Source organism: Mustela putorius, unplaced genomic scaffold (genome assembly GCF_011764305.1).
Source record: "Mustela putorius furo isolate JIRA1106 unplaced genomic scaffold, ASM1176430v1.1 tig00004007_pilon_pilon_pilon, whole genome shotgun sequence".
Taxonomy (NCBI): Eukaryota; Metazoa; Chordata; class Mammalia; order Carnivora; family Mustelidae; genus Mustela; species Mustela putorius.
The window spans coordinates 5,633,950-5,656,447 of NW_025422145.1; the positions used below are offsets into that span (position 1 = coordinate 5,633,950).

Sequence of the window (22,498 nt, forward strand, 5' to 3'; positions counted from 1 at the left end):
GAGTCACACAAGGAGAGGGGGCTCTGTGACAAAAGGCGAGGCCAGAGTCACGTGGTTGTTGGCTTGGAAGGCACAGGAGGCCACAAGCTAATGAATGAGAGCAGCCTCTAGAAGCTGGAGGAGGAAGGGATTCCCCTCGGGAGGCTCCAGAAAGAAGGAGGCCCTTCCCAACACCCTGCGAGTCTCAGCCCAGTGAGATGGATTCTCGACTTCCAACCTCCATGAATGGCAAGATAACAAAAGTTGAGTTTTAGGCCACTCCGTGGCTGCCACTGCCGTACGGCAGCCACTGGAGGCAAAAACACAAGAGGTCTCGCCACCAGAATATTCCCAGCTCAGCCCTGTACTACCTCCTTTAGTGAGCTAGAGACAGGCCGCGTTCCCCTGAGACGGTGTCACGGAGAGGCTGCTTCAGTATAATGCTTTCTGAAAATGAGAGCATCTTATAACGGTGATACGTTGCTTAGGCAGAGTTTTGTTTTATGACATTTTAAGACATTCTGGATGGGTCCCAAGATTTGTAGGAGCTCGCAAGTCATCAGATTAAATCAGTATATACTTTTCCCTCTTTTCGTAAGAATTATTGTCCTCCCTGCTACGAACAGTGTAGAGGTTCTTAGTCGTCTGATTTTATGGGCTGAACTCTACTTATCTGCAGGAAACAAAGTGGCATGGCACATTTATCCTAGGCCTCAGACAAACCTGCTTTCTAACTGTTGAAATTAAGATCTAGCAGACCCTGACACGATCAGGTCTCTAATCTGGTTTGAGCCCAGAAATCCATGAACATGTAAACACAACAGTCAGTGAGAATTTTCCCTGGGGAACTGCCAAGTGTTGGGAGCGGTTACGGAAACTCTTGGTCTGGGTTTTGGCAATAAAGATCCAAGGAGACCGTAGCAAGGTGCCTCTTTCGAAAATCTAGGAAATGCATCACATGTGGAAGCTGCCACACAGCTCCGTCAACGTGGGAGCACCCTGACCCTCATGCTTGCTTGGGCACCAGCACCACACAGACCGAAACCCAGATTTCTGGGCCACTAGCTCTAGAGCGTGTATTTCAGTGGGTCTGGGGCAGGGCCTGGAAATCAGCATTGCTAATGATGCTGCTACTGCCGGTCAGGGCCCACACTCTGCGAAGCGCGGTAGTACAGAGATTCCCCTTACGACAAGGCCCAGCTTCTCACCAGTCCTCAGCAGCGTCAAGACCTTACCTCCTCTGGCCAAACTGTCCCTGCTGAGCTCGTTAACATAGTGGAATTGTGCACCTGTCACCGCCTGGTCCCGGGCTCAAAGCCAGGGGTTCTCCAGCTGGGGTGCATGCTGGAACCCCCGGAGATGTCTGCGACTCCTCAGGGCCCCTGCCTCACTGCATACCTTAAATCCTAACAGCAATGGGGGGCACTACAGATCTCACAAGCTTTTAAAGCATCCCACATGATTCCTAGCGCAGCCAAGAGGGGTAACTGTGAGGGATGACAAAATGGTGCCCGCGGGCTTACGCACACAGTGAGTCTCCGCACCAGGCCCAGGCCTGTCCTCCAGGGCCCTGGGCTCCCGCCCTCAGTACCATGATACAGAAAGCTGCCAAACACATTTTGGAGGAACGAGCACTCATCAACCACTGGTAGAGGGCTAGCACCTCCCTTCTCCAGGTGCCTGCGGGACTCTCTGCAAACAAATTACACCACCATCAATTCTTCACCTTCCTAAGGGGAGTAACGGTGTATCAAAAATAAGGTCCTCTGAGAAAGCTTTATTGGGAAATAACCCCACATATTCATGAGTCCAGATAAGCATCAGGACAATTTACAGACAAAAGCCGGAAAATACCTCCTTGGTCCAGAACAGGGGTCAGCAAACCATGAAACATCAGCCCAATCGAGCCGCCGCCTATTCTTACGAATAAAGTTTTATTGGCACACAGCCACGCCCACCTGCGCCCACACCGTCTGTGGCTGCTTCCACACTCTAAGGGCACAGCTAGGTATTTTCAGCTAAGGAGGTAGGGTCCACAAAAGCCAAAAATAACTCCTCTCTGGCCCTTTAACAGGATATGCTTGGCGACCCCCGCCCTAGAGAATTAAGAGGACAAGGCCAAACAAAACACAACGTGCTTGTCTTTGAGTGAGGGAATTAAGACTGCTTTCTTTGTCCCTATTTTTTCTTGTGGTAGCCAACTTCTGAGTCACAGGTCTACAGAAGCACGTCTGTATAAAATCAGGCCCTGGCGCATGAGCTTCCCCATTCCCCGTGGTGACAGTACCTTGTTTCCAATGGCCTTTTTGGGTGGGAAGTTGTAGCCCCTCACTTGCGGGTACTTGTTCTGTAACTTGTGGTGCAAACTCCTGAACTCTGTGTACCGCCGGTAGACGTTCCACTCGTCATCTTTTATCCGGATGTAGACCTGGCAAGAAAGGGAAAGAGAGCGAAAATGTAAGTCTCTCTCAAAGCTCTCATCAGAGGGGGGCCTGGGTGGCTCAGTCGGATTGGGCGTCCAACTCTTGATTTCGGCTCAGGTCCTGATCTCAGGGTGGTGGGATCAAGCCCCGCGCCGGGCTCTGCACTCAGCATGGAGTTTGCTCGGGATTCTCCTTCTCCCTCTGCCCCAACCTCTCTAAAATAAATCTTTTTTTTTTTTTTTTAAGAAACTCTCATTACAAAGGCGTGGGATCTGGGTCATGCTTCACCCACAGAAGAGGAAGGGGCCGCACCCATCTCCGAAGCCACCAGATGCCCAGCACCTAGCAAAGAAGGGCCTCAGTGGTACGGAGTCAACAAAGAGGTACATGAAAAAAAAAAATCAGGCAGGTGACGGGAAGAGCACATCGTGCGCCACTTCCCAGTGTCCGCAGAGAACAACCATCCAGCTGATCTCAGAGACGGTCCTCACACTTCCGTCACATGCCGATTACAGCGGTGACAGACGGCTGGTAAGAGTCTGCCTCCTCTCAGGCTACGCATTTCCTCATCTGTAAGATGGAGCTGACTGACAGCATCTCCTTCCCAGGAATGTTCGGACACACGAGCAGCGTGGCTCTGCCTGGCACCATGCAGACCATCACATAGAGGAGAAGGAAATCAATCTGGGGAGGGGGAGGGGGCCAGGGTCGACATCAGCCCAACTGGATGGACAGTCACGGCACCGGGGGGCATAAAACTTCCCCAGCTTCAATCGAGATGGGACTCTTGAGAGACCATTCTTTGGGGGTACACAACTGTAAGGGCTGTTTCTTCAGCTGTTCACAGGCCCTAACACCCTCCAGGGACACACAGCAATTGTATCGCAAGGGAAAACGGAAGTGGGAGAGAGATCAAAGCATTGTAGAAAATTACGCCAGAATATCCCAGAGAGTGAGGTTCCCCTGATAAACAGCTATTGCAATCTGCGACCGGTAAATGCTGACACCCATCTTAAAAGCCCCCAGCGTAATTAAAAAGAAGTGTCGGTGATGTGAGTGGGAGTTCTGCCTCTATGAGAAGACCATCCAGTATTCCCAGATGCAGACGTCACGTATCTGAGCTTCGGCAAGATGACCATCACGGTCTCCTGTAATACTCTTGTCAACAAGAGGGAGGATGAAGAGCTCCAGTGAACGGATGCGAAGTTTCCAGGGGAATGAGATAGAGAAACAGAGGCCTGTCAAGTCAGTCGGAAGCCTCCAAGCTGAGAGAGACGATACATATGCTGGGTGACAGATACCCAGCGATCCCCCTTGTCTTGAGGGATGAATCTAATCCATCGTGTTGACATTCAAAAAGAGGAGTGTCAGGTTTTACAAGAGAATCTGAAAAACCAACACCGTAAGTAAAAGCCGGGGAAGTGTGGCACAGGGGAGGCCTGGGGGACAGAGACGTACAGACTTGAGTAAATCCGAGCTAAGGGAATAACGTAGGAAAGCACCAACAAGGCCTGGTAATCGTTAGACCTCGTTGAAAGGTACAGGATAACTGCTGGGATAAATGGGCTGAAAATCTTGCTCTATTCTACATCGACCATACCAACTTGCTTAGGTTTCGGTTGCCACCTACTAAAACATGAATGGAAATACATTCAGAAAGACCTAGATCACGCGATACTCCAAGGGCTGTCCGCGCGCCAGCGGCATCGGCATCCCAGGAAGGCAGCCTCTCGGGCTTACCCAGATGCACGGCTCAGAGCCAGAACCAAGTGGTTCACACACTGTAAGTCCGAGCAGATCTGCAGCCAAATCATAACTCAGGCAGTGAAGGGTAACCCCCAGGGTGCAGGGGGCAGAGATCTCAGAGGTTAGACCACGGTGATGCGTTCTGAATTACCCGAGGAGGCAGACACCTGGCAGATACAAAGGAGAAGAAGACAGATTTCAAAGGGGAAAAGCTGCCAAGAAGAAAGGTTTAGCTCAAAAGGCTACTTGGCACGGGGTGTCCAAGCCGCGGTATGACGGATGGGACTGTTATCCGGATTATGTGAGTGTATGATTTGTAAGACTCCAGAAGCATCTGGAGAGGCCTAGCTAGCTGTGGGGAAAAGGGACTTCAGGCATTCACAATCTCTGTAAACAGAGACACGGCAGATCAGTTGGCAAATAAACCCAGCGGGGCTTAGGGGACTTTCCTGCACATACCTCTGGGCATCCTTTGGGTTCCCTCACCCCTTCCGTCATGTGAAGACACAGTGAGAAGACGCTGTGTTTGAACAGAGAGAAGGTTCTCACCAGAAGCCAAACCTGCTGCTGATGCCATGATCTTGGCCTCCCCAGCCTCCAGACCGGGAGCAATAAAATGCTGTTTAAGCCCTTCAGGCTACAGGGTTGGCAAGAGCAGACTGAATGGATGGAGACCGCGGGCCCCTGGGGGAACCCTGAGGTAAAGCACAGACTTAGGGTCAGACAAGCCACGCCTCCACTCGGACTATGAGTTTCCTCACCTTTACCATGGAACCGACTGACAGTGCCTCTTCCCAGGTGTGCCAGGCACACTTGGACACACTTGGGCAGCGGAGCTCTACGTGGCATCACACAGACCACACCACATGGAGGAGGAGGAAGAAATCCATCTGGGGAGGGTGCGGGGGGCCAGGGTTGACATCAACCCAACTGGATGGAAGGTCATGTCCAGATGGGACAGGCGCAAGGGGAGCATAAAGCTTCCTTAGTTTCACCAAGACGGGGCTGTCGGGAGAACATTCTTGGGGCACACATTGTAAGGGCCCTTCCTTCCGCTTTTCACAGGCCCTAATGCCTTCCAGAAACACTGAGCAATTACACTGGAAGGGAATACAGTGGATGCATGCGTTTTTAAGAACTGTATGAGTTAAGAAGGGCCTGGAGAGTAGAATCTCCAATGACAGAGAGCTAGTACAATCTGCAAGGAGAGAGCATCAATGCACATGATAAAGGCCTGTATCATAATGGGGAAAAACGTGCATCTCTAACGTGAGGAATAAACTGTGCTCTATGTTCTTCCCAATACATTCAAGAGCCAATGGCTTCCTCCCATCAAAGTGGGGAGCCCCCGTGTCTCCAACGGCTCCTTCTTGTTCCTCCGTGTGGGCACGCCCTCTCTTCTGCCCAGGCCAGAGACAGGGGTTCTCACCCACTGCCCCCTCTGCCCACATGAACATCCCACTCTGGTCTGCACACGTCATTCTTAGGTCAAATCTGTCTCTCCAGTTTGGGCCTCTGATATGAGCCCCAGATCCAGTCTCAACCAAATTCATCATGTCTCCATCCGAACCCACGACCTGCACTGCAAACCTGCTCCTCCCTCTTCCTGGGACCTCACTCTGTCGGTGAATGGACCCGCGTTGTCTGAGCCGGAAACCTGGGCATCACCTTTGACCGGTCGTGTTTTCACCCACACGTGCACGTACTGAACAACAGGGCCTGCCAGCCCACTCTTCTGCCTGGGCCACTGCACCAGGTCTCTAGGTACTCTTCTAGAAGCACCCTTCTCCGTTTCTACTGTTGTCTGGACGTTGGTCAGTCCCAACCTCCCTGGCTGGCAGTCAGAGGGATGGAGCTCTATGAGAAATTCAGCAAGACTGGGGTAGCCCACTGCCAGACCCAAGGAAGTTTTGTTTTTTTTTCCCCCAGAACTCCAATAAAATATAATTATCTCCAGCACTACCGCTTGCCATTTATGAAGCACCTACTGGGAGCCGGGTCCTGTGTCGGACACTGTGGAGGCCTCACCGTCCATCCTCATCTCAATCTGCAAGGCAGATGGGGGAATGTGCTCCTTGTACAGATGCGGGTATGGGCTCAGAGAGGGTACGTCGCTCGCCCAGGAGAACGGGGGTCTGCCTGACACTGAGGTCTGGCACTTCTCTGCTGCAGCACGTTTTGCAGTCCTCGAGGCTCCCCAGGATCCCAGGAACCCCAAGGCAGTCACACAGGCAGCTGGGAACAGCAGCTGGCAAGGAAGGTCCCTACTCCATCGCTCTGTGGCCCAAATGCCCTTTCTTAGGCAGACCGGATGTCCTTGGAACAGGCCCTTTGGTACCAGACGCCCCCATTGTGCCTTCCTATATCGCCTCCTTCAGAAATCGAATGCCATCGAAACTGCCAACCTACCTCACTGGTCCATCCTCAACAGCAATGCTTTTAGCATCCACAACTGGAAAACTTTCTCCGAAAACTAACTTGTCCCTGAATTACACTGAACCCAACTGTTCATTTATTTCACTCAAGAATGTAAAGTGCTTATGTCCCAAACTGCTCGGATTTTAATTTTTATTTTAAGGGCTCCCCCCTCCAAATTAAGTTTGATAGGTCTCAATTCCTTCTGCTTGAGCGGCAAAGATAATAACTTCTTGGAGGAATAACAAGAACTAACCTCTTCCAGCAAAAGCAAGTTCCCTTTTAAAATAAGCATTAAAAAGCCACAAAACGTGTAATCTTGGCTCAGCAAAAGAAAAATAAAATAGGGTAATATTTGCCATCGGGGGAATCAGGGCAAACCCTGTCTTCTCTGTTTTAAGAAGAAGTTTGATTCTGGAGGTTTCTTTTCTATGGGGAGGAATTACCCAAGCAATGCCTATAACCACATAGGCAAGGAGGGGATGGGGACCTCAGGCCCTCAGGGAACTGAACCCACAACTAATTCTTGCGTAGACGGGGCCTCCAGAAACTCTTCCACTGAGACGACTAGCAACATCTGCTGGAGCCCCCGCAGGCACACGCCCCCCCCCCCATCCAGCCAATGCCACTTGCCTCCTCTGCAGAGCACACTCTGTACACGGCAACCCCCCTCGGTTTTCACCTGTGTTTGAACTTCATCTCATACAGAGCTTGCTCCTTTGTCCGGTCTCTTCGCCGCACATGGTGTTTGTGTGGCATCCATGCTACAGGGCACAGCACCTGCGTGTCGTTCCCCATTGTACAGTACCACTGTAGGAACGCACGGGCGCTGTCTGCGTACCCGCCGTGCTGGGGCAGGCGCTCGGGGTGTTCCCCGCTGGGGATGTCATGGGTAAGGCGGCGCGGGCGCGCACACACTTGGCTTCGGCGCTCCTGCCCTTTGGGATCACGGATCTCGATGGGAAAGGTAAAACGATAAAGATACGAGGAGAGAACCACGACGGTGTCCTCAAGACCTTACAGGTCGGCAAGGATTCTATGCGAGACCCAAAGAAGGCACAAAGCACCTTCTGGGCGCTGGAAATGCCTGTATCTCTGGGCAGTAGTTACACAGATTTATACAGAAGTCTAGATTCATGGAGCTGTCAACTTAGGAGTTATGCCCCTGATATTTATATCAAGCCTAGAATTCAAAGCGAAAGCTCTCCCCACCCAAAGCCACGCCTTCACTATTCTCAGGAGATCGAGCTTTAACCCAAATTCACATTCCCAGGATGTCTTAGTCGGGGAGCATCCACGAGGACCTGACAAGGAATCAGAGGTCCGTGTCGGGGGGAGGGGTCCGGAGAGCAGACTCCGGCCTTAGGCAGATCCCAGCTTCACCTCTTGCTAACCCAGTGATCCTGGGTAGGTTCATTCACACCGTCAAGCCTCGATTATATGTGGAGAACAGTCTACACACACATATACACGTATGGACGTATATACAGATACATGGACACACACGCACACAAAGGAGGACGAGGGCACAGGGAGAGTGAAGATTTAAAAGCTGCTTTTCAGCGGCTTGAGGTTCCAGATCTACTTTGAGACTCTGCCAAGCATCGGCACATGCAGACGTCGGGGACGCCCGGGGCCTCCCCTGCAGAGGCAGGATGGCACAGAAGGGCCTGGGCTGTGCAGGGAGGCTGCCTGCGTTCAAATTCCGGCTCTTCCCCCTGGCCAGGGGTGCCCCTGGGCGTGGCACTCCATCTCAGGACTCAGCTTCTCCATCTGTATAATGGGGACGAGAGCAATTCTGCCGGGTGGCTGTGCGACGCTGGGCCCGGCCTGGGCCTGGCAGGCAGGGAGCAGTGGCAGCTGCTCGTACGGTGACACCATCACCTTCGTCGCTATCTGCCTTTGTGTACATGAACTCCCCTATTACAGAATTAGGGGTAATTATAGGATGTGCAATCACAAAATTACAGCAGGTAATTACCATGCCTAATTAATTGTCAAATGCTAGGCAGGCGAGGAAACGCAAACATAATGCAGAGCCTGTGGGCTGGGCAGTCAAGCCTCTCCTCTGCTTCCAGAACACGGCCGACAGGAACAGCAGATTCAGCGCCCGACCCTCTCGGGTGGGTGTTCAAGTCCTCCAACACAGCCGGGGATGCGATCTCGGGGCTGCCACTGCAGGCGGAGCTCAGGACGTTGCCCTGCTGCGGGCTGGCCTGGCAGCTCCACGGGCCCTTTCACAGCAGCACCAGGGGTCGTGCACGAGTGTGCTATTTTAGGAGGAGGACCTCACAGGAGCTACTTGATGGTTACCGAGAGCCCCAGATCCTGCAGAGAAACCGCAGATGGGGGGGGGGGGCAGGGAGAGCTCGGGGATGAAGGCGCATTTATTTCCACGCAGCTGGTTTGGGAAACAGAATGCCAGGTGGCCCGGCCTTCCTCAGAGAGAAAGGGAAGCAGGCCCCCCGCTGAGCAGGGAACCCGATGTGGGGCTCGATCCAGACTCTGGGATCATGACCTGAGCTGAAGGCAGATGCTTAACCGACTGAGCCACCCAGGCGCCCCTCCACTCTGAATTTCAACGCCCCTTCGGCACATGGTTAAATGCAAAGACAGTCAGAGGACACTCAGATAACAAAGCTTCTTTTAAAATCGGCTCTAGGGGGGTGCCCGGGTGGCTCAGTGGGTTAAGCCTCTGCCTTGGGCTCAGGTCATGATCTCAGGGTCCTGGGATGGAGTCCCGCATCTGGCTCTCTGCTCAGCGGGGAGCCTGCTTCCCTTTCTCTCTCTCTGCCTACTTGTGATCTCTGTCAAATAAATACATAAAATCTTTTTTAAAAAATGGCTTTAGGTTTGTAGTTCATTTTGCTTCCTTAATATCCAAGGAATGAAATGATTTGTGTTTTGGTTGGTGGCCTGTGTTAATGTGTCCTAACAAAACTTCCGTTTTAATGAAATGGCTTCATGTGTTATTAACTCTAAGTGTCCTCATTGCTGGAACCAAATGCCTGAATTACCATATGACCACACTGATGGAGTGATATCACGGCACCCTGATGCCAAGAAAAAGATTAATAACTTAGCAGGAGAAAAACGACTTTTTAGTTCAGGAGGTTATGCAAAGGCGGCAGGCCGGACAAGCGGGAAGCAGTATTTACTGAGAGTGGCTGGCACAAGCCCCCCACATGCCTTTCAAAGAAGGAAAGTGAACGGGCACCTTCCCAGTGGACCGGACCCAGCCCAGTCTCTGCGCTATGGGGAACATGATGACCCCACGAGCACAGACCCCGGCTGGACAGCGGACGGCTTGCTTTAGGTAGAGTCGTGGAGCACAGACCCTGCTCACTACGCTCCAGCCCAGGCTCTGCCGACAGAGGACAGCAGTCTGGACAGTTCCATAAGCGAAAGGGCTGGCAGTGCCCGAAGGTCAGCCTTCCCACCGGACTGCCTCTGAGTTCTTTCTGTGCCGATGGGAACTGGACCCAGGGTTCAGGGCACTCACTCTCCCTTCAAGCCCCTGCCCTCCCCTGCCAAGACCAAGGGATGCTGGTGAAAAAGGCAGCGACTCTGGTTCCCATGACCGAGTTCCTGACCCCGTTAACTCACAATTTCATCTCAAAAATAAAGCCTGGCTTGAGACAAAATTGCGGGCGGGACCACTTCTGATGAGGGCCAGACGGAGGACTCAGGGGTCCAGTCTCCACGTCCTGCCACTGCTGCTAAGTAAATGGACCTTCCAGTCCCCTCGGAGCCCACCGAGGACCCTCTGCTTGACAAGATGGCCCCCACAGCTCCCTACAGTTCCAAGCACTGTGAAACCCAGCCTCGGCCAGAGACTTAAGGAGGAGACTGGCATAAAGCTGCCCATGATCTGGGATTCCTGGTGGTGGGCCTTGGGCGCCACGTGGAACCCTGCCTCAGTGGGGCAGTAAGCCAGCCCTTTCAAGGAAGTTGGGCACCGGAAGCAAAGCAGGGAGATGGGCTTCAGGAACCCCTGAAGACGGGCCTGGACTTGAGGAGAGCTACGTCTAGGAGCCGGAACTGACAGTCCCGCTTCATGCCGTATTTCTCGGCCCCGATCCCTCCAGTGTTGGCAGGGTCTTACTGAAAGTTCTAGCCTGGTCTTGCATGTGCCGAAGGAACGTAAGGAGTAGCCCAGCCGCCATGCCTGGGTTTGAAGAGCAGGGAAGGGAAAGCCCTGCAAACCCCCTCCCCACCCCAAACCAGAGGGGCCGTGATCCTGGGTGGGCAGCTGGGTGCGGAGCCGGGCTGCCTAAGGAAGGTCATCTTTAGCACGGGCAGCGACAACAGGGACCACAGAGAATATCACAAGGGGCGTGTCCCCGAGTGGCACATGAGCCAGTCCCTGGAGAAGTCAGAAACAGCTGGAGCCATCCGGATGGGAGCTAATTTCCGGCAATCAAGCCATGGGGGGCTCCAGTGATCATATTCCGGGAATTTTAAAAGGAAGCATGACTTCATCCGCTGGTCACATGTTGTAGCCTAGATGTTTGAGTCATGCACAGTGTACCCCCCAAGCCGTGTGCTCTGCCAGACACAGTCTCTTGCTGAAAGCTGGTTACTCGGTAGCACTGAAACGACGGGGTAACATTTTAGACACACTCAGAAAGTAGCGAAGTCTTCTGCTTCTTTCTTCCCAGATACTAATACCAGCCAAGTGTTCCTGGGGTGGGGGAGAGGCGGAAGCAGAAGCTGGGTATCTGTTTATTCTGAAATAAGTTCATTCAGGGCCCACTTATGATGCATTGAAAAGTAAGATTCCAATCACATGTATGAATGTGTGCCATTACATCCCCGAAAATAAGACCAGAAGGATTCAAATCCAAACATTTGCAGTGGTTTTTTTCTTCATGGTGATGGATTTTTATTACCTTTATGGTTTCTTTACTGTTTTCGGAGTTTTCCAGATTTCTTGCCTCTACTGAAATACTGACTTTGGTAATAGAAAAATTCAGTGACTTTTTCAAGTAAGCGGGCCTTCTGGTGGACACCGAGATAGCGCAGAGCTGACCCACCTCTTCTCCAAACACAACTGGACAAGGTTTTAAGTACAGACACATTCTGCCGTGTATGGCCACCTCCAGAAACCAAAGGACGATCTCACCGAGGAAGAAAGAGGAAACCTTCCCGAGGCAACGGGGAAAGGGGGCTGGGAGCTGGGCTACGGAGCCAGGCAGGGACGGCTCACTGAAGACTGGGGATTGGGCAGCTGTTCCAGGGGCAGGAGGCCCAGCAGAGTGGCCCACTCCTGTGGGAAGCCAGAGCTGGGTCTGGTGACTTACCTACTGATCGCCATACATGCCTGAATTCAATACAGGCTAATTTAAAGTAAAAGCCTTTTTGCAAGATCTGAGGCTCCAAACTTGTTTTTGGTCCCCAACAGCTGGGATATTGCTAGGATAGATTGGAAGGGTGTTTTGTTTTGTTTTGTTTTTCCCTACTCTATGCTCAAAACTAAAGCCTTGGGGGAGATCAGTTTTAAAGCCAGGGCCACTCTCTTTGCCCTGATGAGGGGAAGGGCCGTGGCGAGAACAGGCTCTCTGACTGCATGCCTCTGCTTCAGTGGGCACGCGACCTGCCTCTCCCTCTTAAGGATAAAAGCAGCAAACCACACACACACACACACACACACACACACACACACACCACACCACACCACACCACACCACACCCCCCCCCCCGCGGCCACAGACACTGTCCTCCCGCGGAGCAGTGCACTCACAACACATCCAGCTTCAGGACTTCTGAGCTCCTGAGGGTCACCCCGTGCTCACTGAGCACCTACTACATCCAGGACCTGTGCTGGCTGCAAACACAGAGACAGATGTGGCCCGGCGGCTGGAGTGATGATCAAGAGCACAGTCTGGGGACAAGGAGGGCCTGGGTTCAATACTGACTTCACCTTCTCCATGGAGCCATGGGACCGTGAGGAAATTTCATAAGCCTCTCTGTGTGCCCTCATTTCTTAATGTAAAGTGAGGACGATTCTAGCACCCTCTTTCTAGGGTTGTGCCTAAGATCAACCACTCTGCTCAGCATGTGAATATTTAATAAAAGTTAGCTGTTCTTAGCGAAAGCTAGGTGCCTGCTCTCAAGGAGGTCACACGTTTGCAAGGCAGACGGAAAAATAAACCAAAACTGCAGTCCGGTGGAGGAAATTATGACAAAGGGAAGCACAGGAGGCCAGGGAACGAGAAGGGGCACATAAATCAGTGTGGAAGGCATCAAGGAAGGCTTCCTGGAGGGGGTGATAATGTCTAAGTAAAGCCCGAAGGAAGAGGGCTAGCTGGCCCAGGGAGAGGGAGGTGGGAGCTGTCCAGGCCAAAGCCAGAGGATGAGTTTTCACCTTTGCTTGATTCCTACACCAAGACCTTTCCACATCAAATATTCTTGAGGAGATGGGTAAGACAGATATGGTTTTAAGAAAACTGGGCACCTGAACAAGCAGCACACTCAACTCTGAAGGCAGCAAAGAAACGGATGCCCCCCAGAGAAGGTCTCAGGGCTTCAGACTCAAGAGCTTTAGCTACGCTGGAGCTAGTCCCTGCATCTGCCCTCTAGGATGTGGGCCACGTGACCATGTGTCACACAGGCCAGCAGCTCTTGTAGAAACAAATGGGGCAGGGAGTCCATCAATTCAGCAAGGAAAACATGTCACTTTCTAATGTGATTAAGAGTGACCCTTCTTCTCCTACTGATGCTAACTGTCCATTAGCGAACTGACAGCTTCCTCCAATATATACTCATACCACACTCAGTCTGTCTCATCGTGCTTCTGCTCTGGGCCCATCCGTCCCCACCGAGATCAGGAGCTGGGTGCCTCTCTCCCACACAGAAAGCCCGCCCACTGGTCTATCGGTGTCCCTGGCCCTTGTCTTCCTAGTCATGGACTCTTTATGCCCAGGAAGAGAATCTGATTCATGATGCCTTCGAGGAAATGTGGACTTACTGGAAGGCCACAAGGGCGTCTCAGAGCGCCACGGGCTGGCAATGCTGCTGGGGCCCCTGTGGGGCTGGATCTGAGGCCGCAAAGCCCCGCAGAAGGGGGCAGGCGGCTGCTGTCTGTGTGCCCACTCCATTCTGCTCATTCTCTCCACAGCTTCTTTCTCGAATTCCAAGCTCATGGCCCAAATGGGACACCTCTCAAACCCAGCCCCACAGACATTCAGGCCAGACCTGTCAAGCCTGCCCAATCCCAAATGTTCCAGGAGAGAGCGCACATGAACATGGCTATTCCTCTGTGCCTGCATCAACAACTCATTCTCCTCCAGGGACCCACGCCCCAGCCAACCTCCATCTCTAAGCTTCCTGTGAATCCCACGCCAGCTCGGACCCTACAGGCAGGCATGGCCAGTCAAAGCCCCACCTGCATCACAGTACAGGTGTTTCAGCCAAGCCAAGTCAATCTGGAGTTTGTGTGACTAGGGAAGAACTGAGAAGTTTATTTCTAGTTATTCTTTCCCTGGAAGGATATAAGCTCAGAGCTGTTGCTGACCACAAGAAGGGGAACCTACCAGAGAATAAAGCCATCACAGAGGGAAGCAGAACAGGGTGGTGGGCGGGGGGGGGGTGGTGCATAGCCCCTAGATCAAGCCATACCTAACTCCTCGGCTACAGAAGCCCATAAATCAACTGTGGTGTTTAGGTCATTTTAAGATGAAGTTTTTGCCACCCACATGCAAAAAATTCAGACCAAAAGAGAATATGATTAGGCCTCTATCCAGATAGTTTTCCCCTAGTTGGGTGTCGTCCACTGTGGACCAATGAGCTGGTGAGTGTCTGCCTCTGGTCATCTGTTCCCTGTGTATGTAGGAGGAAGGGGCAATTCTCAGAGAAGGAGACTGATAAAGCACTCTAAAGGACACTGCCCCTCCTTTCCCCCAAGTATTCCCCTTTCTGAGTTTAAGGGGCCCTTTAACTTATTTGCACAACAATACAAAGCTTCTCCAGTACCCTAGCCCCGCCATCCAGGGACAATCTTGCAGCCAACCCCAGGAGTACAAACGCATCTCTCCTCACTCAAGAAACAAGACTTTCCAACCACCACCAAAATATGCGGATGATGAGTACTAGACTCTCTAATTAGAACTGATCCTTAGTCAAAGAGCTACACATTCTCAGGCAGTTGCTGAAGCAAAATTCTGTCTCAGCACCCTTCTTACTGGCACCATGAGGACCCGTCCCCCACCGAAATGCATTTAGTTACATCATGCCAAAGGATGGCTGGGGAAGAAGCGCCCAACATGCCCCCTAAGCTCCATGCAGGCCCAGGGGTCGTGGGGGGGCTTGGCAGACGTACCCCGAGCCCCCGCAGAGAGCCCAAGGTGAAGCCGCCCGACTCCACCCAGAGCCTCCCTGAGCAACACAGATGCAGCCTCCTTTCCGCACAGCTGCAAGCCTCTGCTTATGGTCTTTAATCTTCTTCTTTGAAAAGCATCCAATTTAAGAATTTTTTGCAGTAATCATTTCAGAGTAATGAAAAACAAACAGAACAATAGAATGTCTCCGATGTGATGTGAGCTCTCTGTGCACCTCTCTCTCATGGACGCTTAAGGGGACACATGAGTCGTTAGGAGGAACCCTCTGTTAGCTCCCCACACAACCGAATGTTGCCTGCATGCTGGCCGCAAACACCGTAACACAGTTAATTTGCTCCATGTCCTCATTTCTCCCTCAGAATGACACCCATAAGAAGTCATTAAAAAAAAAAAAAAGTTCCTGATATCCGAGATGGGGCTGGGATGAACATTTCTTCAACGTCTCAAGAGAGAGCGACACTGGGTCAACACCTCCTGGTCACCCAGCGTGGGGTGGGCCCTCTCTGGGGAACAGACGTGAAAGCCCTGCGGCTCTATCCAGCTCCCGCAGGGTGCCTTGGGCACCCTGAGCCTCGGTTTCAGCATCTGTACAATGGGGATATGCTCGCATCTCCCTGGTTGTTGTCACCTCCCAGTGACAGTGCGTGACACATCTATCATATCACCAGCAATCCAATGAGGGGTTGGATTCTTGTTGATTGTGAGAGGGACCCAGGCAGGACCGGACTCTCCAGGGCTCCACTGCAAACTGGGGAGGATGAAGAGGGAGAGCGGGTCTCGGTGCCCTGCCCTAGGAAGGTGGCACGAGGGCAAAGGACTTGTCACAATCAACTCCAGCAACTTGAGTCCAGCACTCCTTTGGCCTGGAGATATATAGAGCATTTTCTCGAAACCTTTGGCAGTAAGACGGTGGAGGCGCCCTGCCTTGCAGGAGTTTGCATGTTGGGGGGCGGGGAGCTCCCGAGCAGCTCTCCTATCCGGACTTGTGTCCCAGCAGGCCAGCATTCAGAGTCTTTCCACATTTCCTGGGGACAGACCCTCCCGAAAACACTCATGAAGGTCTATGGACTCTCTTCTGAGAAAAGACAATCACACGTATCCCCACGAGGTGCACACGCACTTTGCACAAGTCATCTTAGGGCATTCCATGGAGTCCAGGAGCCCAGCCGGCCACCACAGCCAGGAAGCGGCGGCTGGCCGGGTCTGAGAATGAGCTCCTGCTCGAACCCACACAGCCAGAGAGCTGCAGAGCCGAGATGCTCCTTCCGACTGTCCCAGCTTCAGAACCTGAGCTTCCAGCCACCGTGGAATACTGACTTCCCTTCGGCCTCCATGATGGGGGCTGTGCAAGAGGAGCAGAGAGATGATCTCTGTTGCCATCACAGGACTGTGGGCAGAAGGATGAGTGGAGACAACCGACACTAACGTTCTGAGTGGCAGCTGTGTCTCCCGAACTCTGAGCGGTGTGGGAGAAATAATGCTCCAGCTCCACCAACACCAGCCAGCACGTCCTGAGCACTGGCCCCACACCCGCCTCCGGGGCTGACTGTGGACCATATTTAAGCCTCGTAGCAACTCCAAGAGGAAGTACTACTGTTGTCCCTCTTTGACGGACAAACAGAGCCACAGCAAGCCAGACCTGAGCGCGAAAGCCTGGATGGCTAAGATCTACACTCAACTCAGAGAACTTCCAGTATGTTAGTCTGCGAGCATCCTGAAATTCTGAAAAAGGCATCGGGTGGCTGGGCCACCACCATGCTCAGCTGTCCCCGGAGACGACCCCCCCCCCCGATTCTCCCTCCCCCACACAGGTGCTCTTCTCCATGGGATCTCTTCTACAGCAGGCCCTCTGCCTACAATGTCTTTCCCTCGTCAGTCTGCCTGGTAAACCCTACACACCTCCCAAGACTCAAGTTCACCCAACTCTCTACCTTCCCCAATGGGTCCCCTCAGTGGACTCTAGAGGTTTTATCAATGCCACGCCCGAAATTCATCCTCTACCCTTATTATTCGGTTTCTTTCTAGCATGTGGCCTAACTAGCAATCCTTCTGCATACTTCCTGATGCTCTCTGCCTCCTCTCAACGAAAAGGGAAGCTCCCACATCTTAGTCACTGTGCCCCAGGACCCAGACCCGTGCCTGGAACCCAGATGCCCAGGAAACTGTGCTCAGTGACTGAAGGAACAAATGAACGTCACCTGAATGTTTCCCTCCATTTGGACCTTTACAAATCCTTCTACCTCGAGCAGGGGATACATTTTTTTTGAGGGCAACAACCCATGATTGAGATGCTCTTGGGAATCCTCAGGGCTCAAAGGAGGTGCTCAAAGGACATAGGAGTGAATGGACAGAGGGCTGGATGTTTGGATGGATGAGCAGCAGGAGACTAGGGGAAAGCAGGCGGGGGGCCGGGCACATCATTCACCTATAGGTAAACACGCCCATCCTCGCTGGCGACTGTCTGACAGTGAGCAACGGATGGAGGTCTTCAACAGGCAGGACCAAAGTCTACATATGGCAACTTTGTTTAATGTGTGTGACGCCCCATCCAGCCCTCCTGACAAATAGAGACTCTGTAAAGAAGACACATGATGTTAACAGCACTGGAAACTGTGACGTCAAGGGACAGCATGTAAGACAGAGAGAAACAGGTGTCTGGATCCAAAACTCAGGGAGGACAGAGACAGGCAACACCAGCTCATGGGGAGGAAGGAGGACTTCCGGTGGCCATGGCCAGGGGAGCCAGAGCAGCAGCAGGCAGCCACCGCCACCTAGAGGTCAGTCACGGACAGAGCGGAGCCTGGGCAAACAGCCATTGCCGGTGGCTGACCAGGAAACCATGAGCTTCTCAATTAAAAAGAGTTTGACAGGGCCAGACCCAAGGTCTAGAAGGCCCAGCCCACCATGTCTAGAGCTGTGGGTGTGTTAGAAAATGCCAGAAATATACCAATATACCAAGACCTGACTGGTCACTAAAGTAAAACTCGGGGCTCCAGTGTGGAAAGACTGGTGGGGGGGGTCCTCATAGATGGCAGATGGGGCTCAGGTCTTCGAGGAGGGAGAAGCAACCCTTGTCAGCATGCATCGGGTCAGCTCTCTCCCTTCCCACCCCTACTCCATGCCACAGCCAGACCGGCAGTTCCAAAGCACATATAGAGGTCCTTCTGTGGCTCTCCATCATGCTCAAGAGTGAGTCTACATTCCTGCCCTTGCCTTCAAGGGCACAGCATGGTCTTCCCTTGCCCACTTCTCCTTCCAGATTCTTCTGTCTCCACCTTAAACCCAGCAATGAGCCACACTGTCCTGCAGCGCCTGGGACATGTGGGAACTCAAACAGCTGTCAAAATAATTAAACTTCAAGGTCTCTAAATATGTGCCTAGCACCTCTAGGGTTCTGGGCATGCAATCCTCTCAACCCCTTTTAAGAAATCTTTGTAGCTATTAGGAATTCCATTTGGATCCCAAACAGCAGGGGAGTATCATCTTGGGTTTATTTTCTCATGTCCGTCCAGGAGTTGTTATGGCTAATCCACGAAGTCCCTAAGTGCCTTCCATCCTGCTGCTCTGCCACCTGCAAGATCATCTCCTGGGCCAAGATGGCTGCTGGAGCTCCGGCTATCACGTCTGAGTTCCAAGCAGCAGGAAGGAGGAAGATGTGAAAGGCAAGGCATGAACCACCCAGATGAGGCTCCCCCCTTTGAGCAAGTCTCCCGGGAAGCCACACCCAACATGTCTGTCTCTATCTGCCTGGACAGATTTCAGTCACATGGCCACCTGAAGCCACAAAGGAAGCAGAGAAATGCGGTCTTTCCCACTTGGGCACACTGTCCAGGGCTCTGTTACTAGGAGGGAAGTGAGAAAGGGCTATTGTGGACAAACAAAAAGCAGTCTCTACCATAGTCCTGTAATTTAACTACCACATCTTGATGGAAGGCCAGAAGACAAGACGAATCCTAAGACAGCTCCCCTGCTCTGAGAACGCCCACAGTCTGAGAACTAACAAAAATACAGCTGAAAAGATAAAAGGCAATTATCGGGTGGGGAAAAAATGGGCCACAAGTCCTACTGCAGTCTGTGAAGGGTAAGTTTGATGCAAACAGGAAAGCAGTTAATCATTACCGAGCACCTACTATATAGTAGGGGGCTATGCTAGGCACTTTAATCTAGCTTTACCTCCCGCTACTGTTTGTAACAACCGTGCACACTAGGTAATATGATCCACATTTTGCAGAGGAGCGGCCTCCACAAACGTAGAGCGGCCCTGTGATGTGCCCAGGGCCACTTGGCCAGTAAGGAGCTAGAACAGGGATGGCAGATCTGCCTCGTCTAGAGTTGCCTGCCTACTCTGATCCATTAGATCAGGGAGGTGCTGTGTGATGGATTCTAAGAAAGGGACTGAGCTCGCTGAGCAAGGTGGTGATTGATTAGCTATGCCTGCCATGGACATGGTAATGGGGCGCCGTGGGGTCTGCCTGAGCTCAAGGCTCCTGCTTGAGAGGCTACTTAGGTGCTGCAGAAACACGGCATTTGCACTCCGACATCCCCATCTGCGGAGGATGAGAGGGGATGCACACGCGGCCACTGGGGAGGTGGCCCCGGGTCTTGCTGCTGAGAATCCTCTGTGCATCTAGGGCCCCTGTGCCTTGAGAAAGTGGGTGCTCAGCAACTTGCCAAAATGAAGGCCGCCGCCAAGCCCTAAATTATGTCTCTTTCTAACAGTGTCAAAAGTAACAAAAGAAGTGACAGCTACAGTCGGAACAAGATGTTATTTTATTTTAAAACCCAACTTTAAAAGGACGGAGCCACGATCTTCAACAGGAACAGTTCCTATCCTGGCGTGCCATGCCTGCTGATGCCCTCACCGCCTGGCCCTCCTCTCACTCCCACAGGCCCATGGGACAGACACTCAGGGGGCCAGGAGTCACTCAAGCAGGCCACCTGCCCCCACATCCCAGGGCCCAGGGCTGGTGTCCCTCTTCTGACATGAGCCAGGCCAAATGGAGGAGAGAAGAGAAAAGGATTCATGCCAAGTTCAAGACTCAGCTCGAGTGTCCTTCCTCCAAAAGGGTCCCTGAGTCCTTCCACTGCCCCGGGTGGTTTGGGTGACTCTCCTCCAAACTCTGGCACTGTCCTCACCACCATCCAGTAGCCGTCCATCTTCCGTCTCTGGCTGGCTAAATTTAGCACGGTCACTGGCCCTTGGCACCCATCACTGGATAGCTACTCGCTACCGAAATGTTTGCAGCCAATAGTATACTAAGCATCTTGTTTATTACATCAGAGCTTTGCAACCCCAGCCCATTCTCCGTTGAGGGCGTCACCCCATGTGCTGCAGGACAGGCACGAGCCGCTGCAGGCCAGCAGCAGCCCCCAAGCTCTGACACCCAAAGGTGCTTCCAGGCATTGCCAAACGCTGCCTTAAGGGCCAGACCACTCCTGGTCGGTCATCTCTGAAGGCCATTATCCCAGAGGAATCCAGCAACTCGCCTAGAGACCTACAGCTGGTACTAAGCTGGGGCAAAGCTCCTCCCAACTGTTCTAAAAGCTCATTCATACCTGCCAATAACTGGCCGCGGTGGGTACAGCCACCCCCAACCTACAGATGGGAAAACTGAGGCTCAGAGGCGCTCAACAGCTGGCCCACACAGCTGAAAACTGCCCTTCCCCAGAACTGGAACCAAAAGACCTGGACGGCTAAAGCTGCTGGCCCGTGGTCAGATACACGAGCTCCTCATTTTAGGACAGGGAGAGCGGGGGATGCCCAACAAGGCCTTTTGGGTCGGAAACCATCTGTTCTTTGAAGCAAGATGATGGCTGCATGACGGCCTCTGGGAAGTCTCCTAGCGTCAAAAGGCTGCTGCCTGGGAGAGCTTTTGTTGGTAAGTGAAACGCGGAGGGTCACGGGTTGTCCCGCACACTGGGCCACTGTCGCACGGGTAAATGACGGGTTACAGGAGGCGGCCACCACTCGGTGAGTCGTCCCTGACACTTCTAACCCGAGGGCGCCTTCCTGCCCCCCCACCAACACTACTGCCCTCAAAGGAAATGGAATCTGAACCATGGCAGAGCTGGCGGGGAGGCTAATTTTCCGTTACAGCGCATCTCCTCCTTCTCACGGAGATCTGAAATCGTGTGTATGAACCTAGTATGTGCTTCAGACCAATGTGGTAAGGACTGATGAGGACATAAATCTCAAGAGTTGGTGGGCCGCCAGGCAGAGGATTGTTGGATAAACAAAAATAGCACTGGGTCTCTCAGGAGACCTTCGACTCAAGGAGGAAGAGGCCACGGTGTTGACAGCACACGGACTCTCCCCCTTGCTTGCATGAGCTAAGCAATCAGCTTCAATTCCAAGACCAAAAGCCTTAATTAATTCCCAGGGCTACGTCCACCATGGGACTGCTCGGGACAGTTCCGCTCTGGGCTCTCCCTGGACAAAGGCGCACACTGAGTGTGGCCCCTTTTGCCTTCTCGTGTGTTTTAGGTTTACTCCCTCTTCTCCACTCCAGAGCTTAGTCCTTCATCAACTCCTGCCAGGACCCCCAAGTGGCACGCCGTCAACCCCAGTTCTCCACTGCACAAGGACTGGCTTCCGTCACCCATCAGGTGTGTCACTCCCTCTAAAACACTTCCCAGGGCCCTCCTGACATGCTGGCTAATGTCCGAGCTGTCCAGCATGGCAGATAAAGTGCCCTCACCAGCCCGTGCTGGTGGCTTGCCTCAGGCAACCTGGTTCACACAGGTCCCTCTGGTTATTGTAGCCCATCCGTGGTTTCACAAGCTGCAACCTGCCTTCTCAAGCCACATGCTCTGGACGGTACCTGTGACCGAAGTGTAAGCCCATCAGCTCCCACCTTCAGTCCCCTGGCCACAGCAAGTGGTTCAAGAATGGGCTGGTGACTGCCTATGATTTCCTGAAGCTTTTGCTGGGAACAATGGCAAAGGGATTCTTTCTCTTTTATCACTGACCCAAAGTAGAACAGATTTGGAGCTGCCACAGTTGACTTTTGCTGGTGAGAGGAAAGCCTGCCTGAGAATGTGCCCAGAGAGAACACAAGAGGTGCTGAGAGCAGGCAGACCTTGCTTGAGCCCCTGATCAACCTGTGCCTGAAGCCAGCCCTACGCCAAGGCTAGTCACCTACAGGGATTAATAAATTCCCCTTCTGCTGAAGCCAATTTGGGTTGAGCTTTCTGCCATTTCTAAGGGGAAGTGCCAGATATAAACCTCACCCACTCTGCACTGCATAATCTAGCTGAACCAGCTAATTTCAAGATCCCCATGTGGGCCACATCCTTTCTACTCAGCCTATGCTCCCCACGTCTCCCCACCCTGCCTTCTTTGCCTGGTGAGATCCTACTCCTCTTGCTAGCTTTGCCCACTAGCATTGTCTCCTTGGAATAACCTGCCCTCCTCTCTTCCTGCTCCCAGGAGTATCCCATTTCAATTTCCCATGATGCTCTAGGCTACCCTCTCTCTGTGACCTTCCCCGCCCCCCACCTGCTGCTGGGCCTGTGTGCTGTCTACCTAGCTGGACTGAGCGCCACCCAGGGTAAGGAGCTATGTTTCATCTCTCTACCCCTTGCTTTGAGCATCAC

The 22,498-nt window shown here is 52.7% G+C and overlaps 1 protein-coding gene across 5 annotated transcripts in view; it reads right to left on the minus strand.

The window, feature by feature from the left end:
- The window catches only part of SNX29 (sorting nexin 29), a 476,556-nt gene that overhangs the window by 79,296 nt on the left and 374,762 nt on the right, over positions 1–22,498 (minus strand). For all 5 annotated transcript variants that reach the window (XM_045072007.1, XM_045072011.1, XM_045072010.1 and 2 more), the window contains one exon: positions 2,267–2,407. In XM_045072007.1, the coding sequence (XP_044927942.1) occupies positions 2,267–2,407 (141 nt within the window). The remainder of the gene's footprint in view (positions 1–2,266; positions 2,408–22,498) is intronic.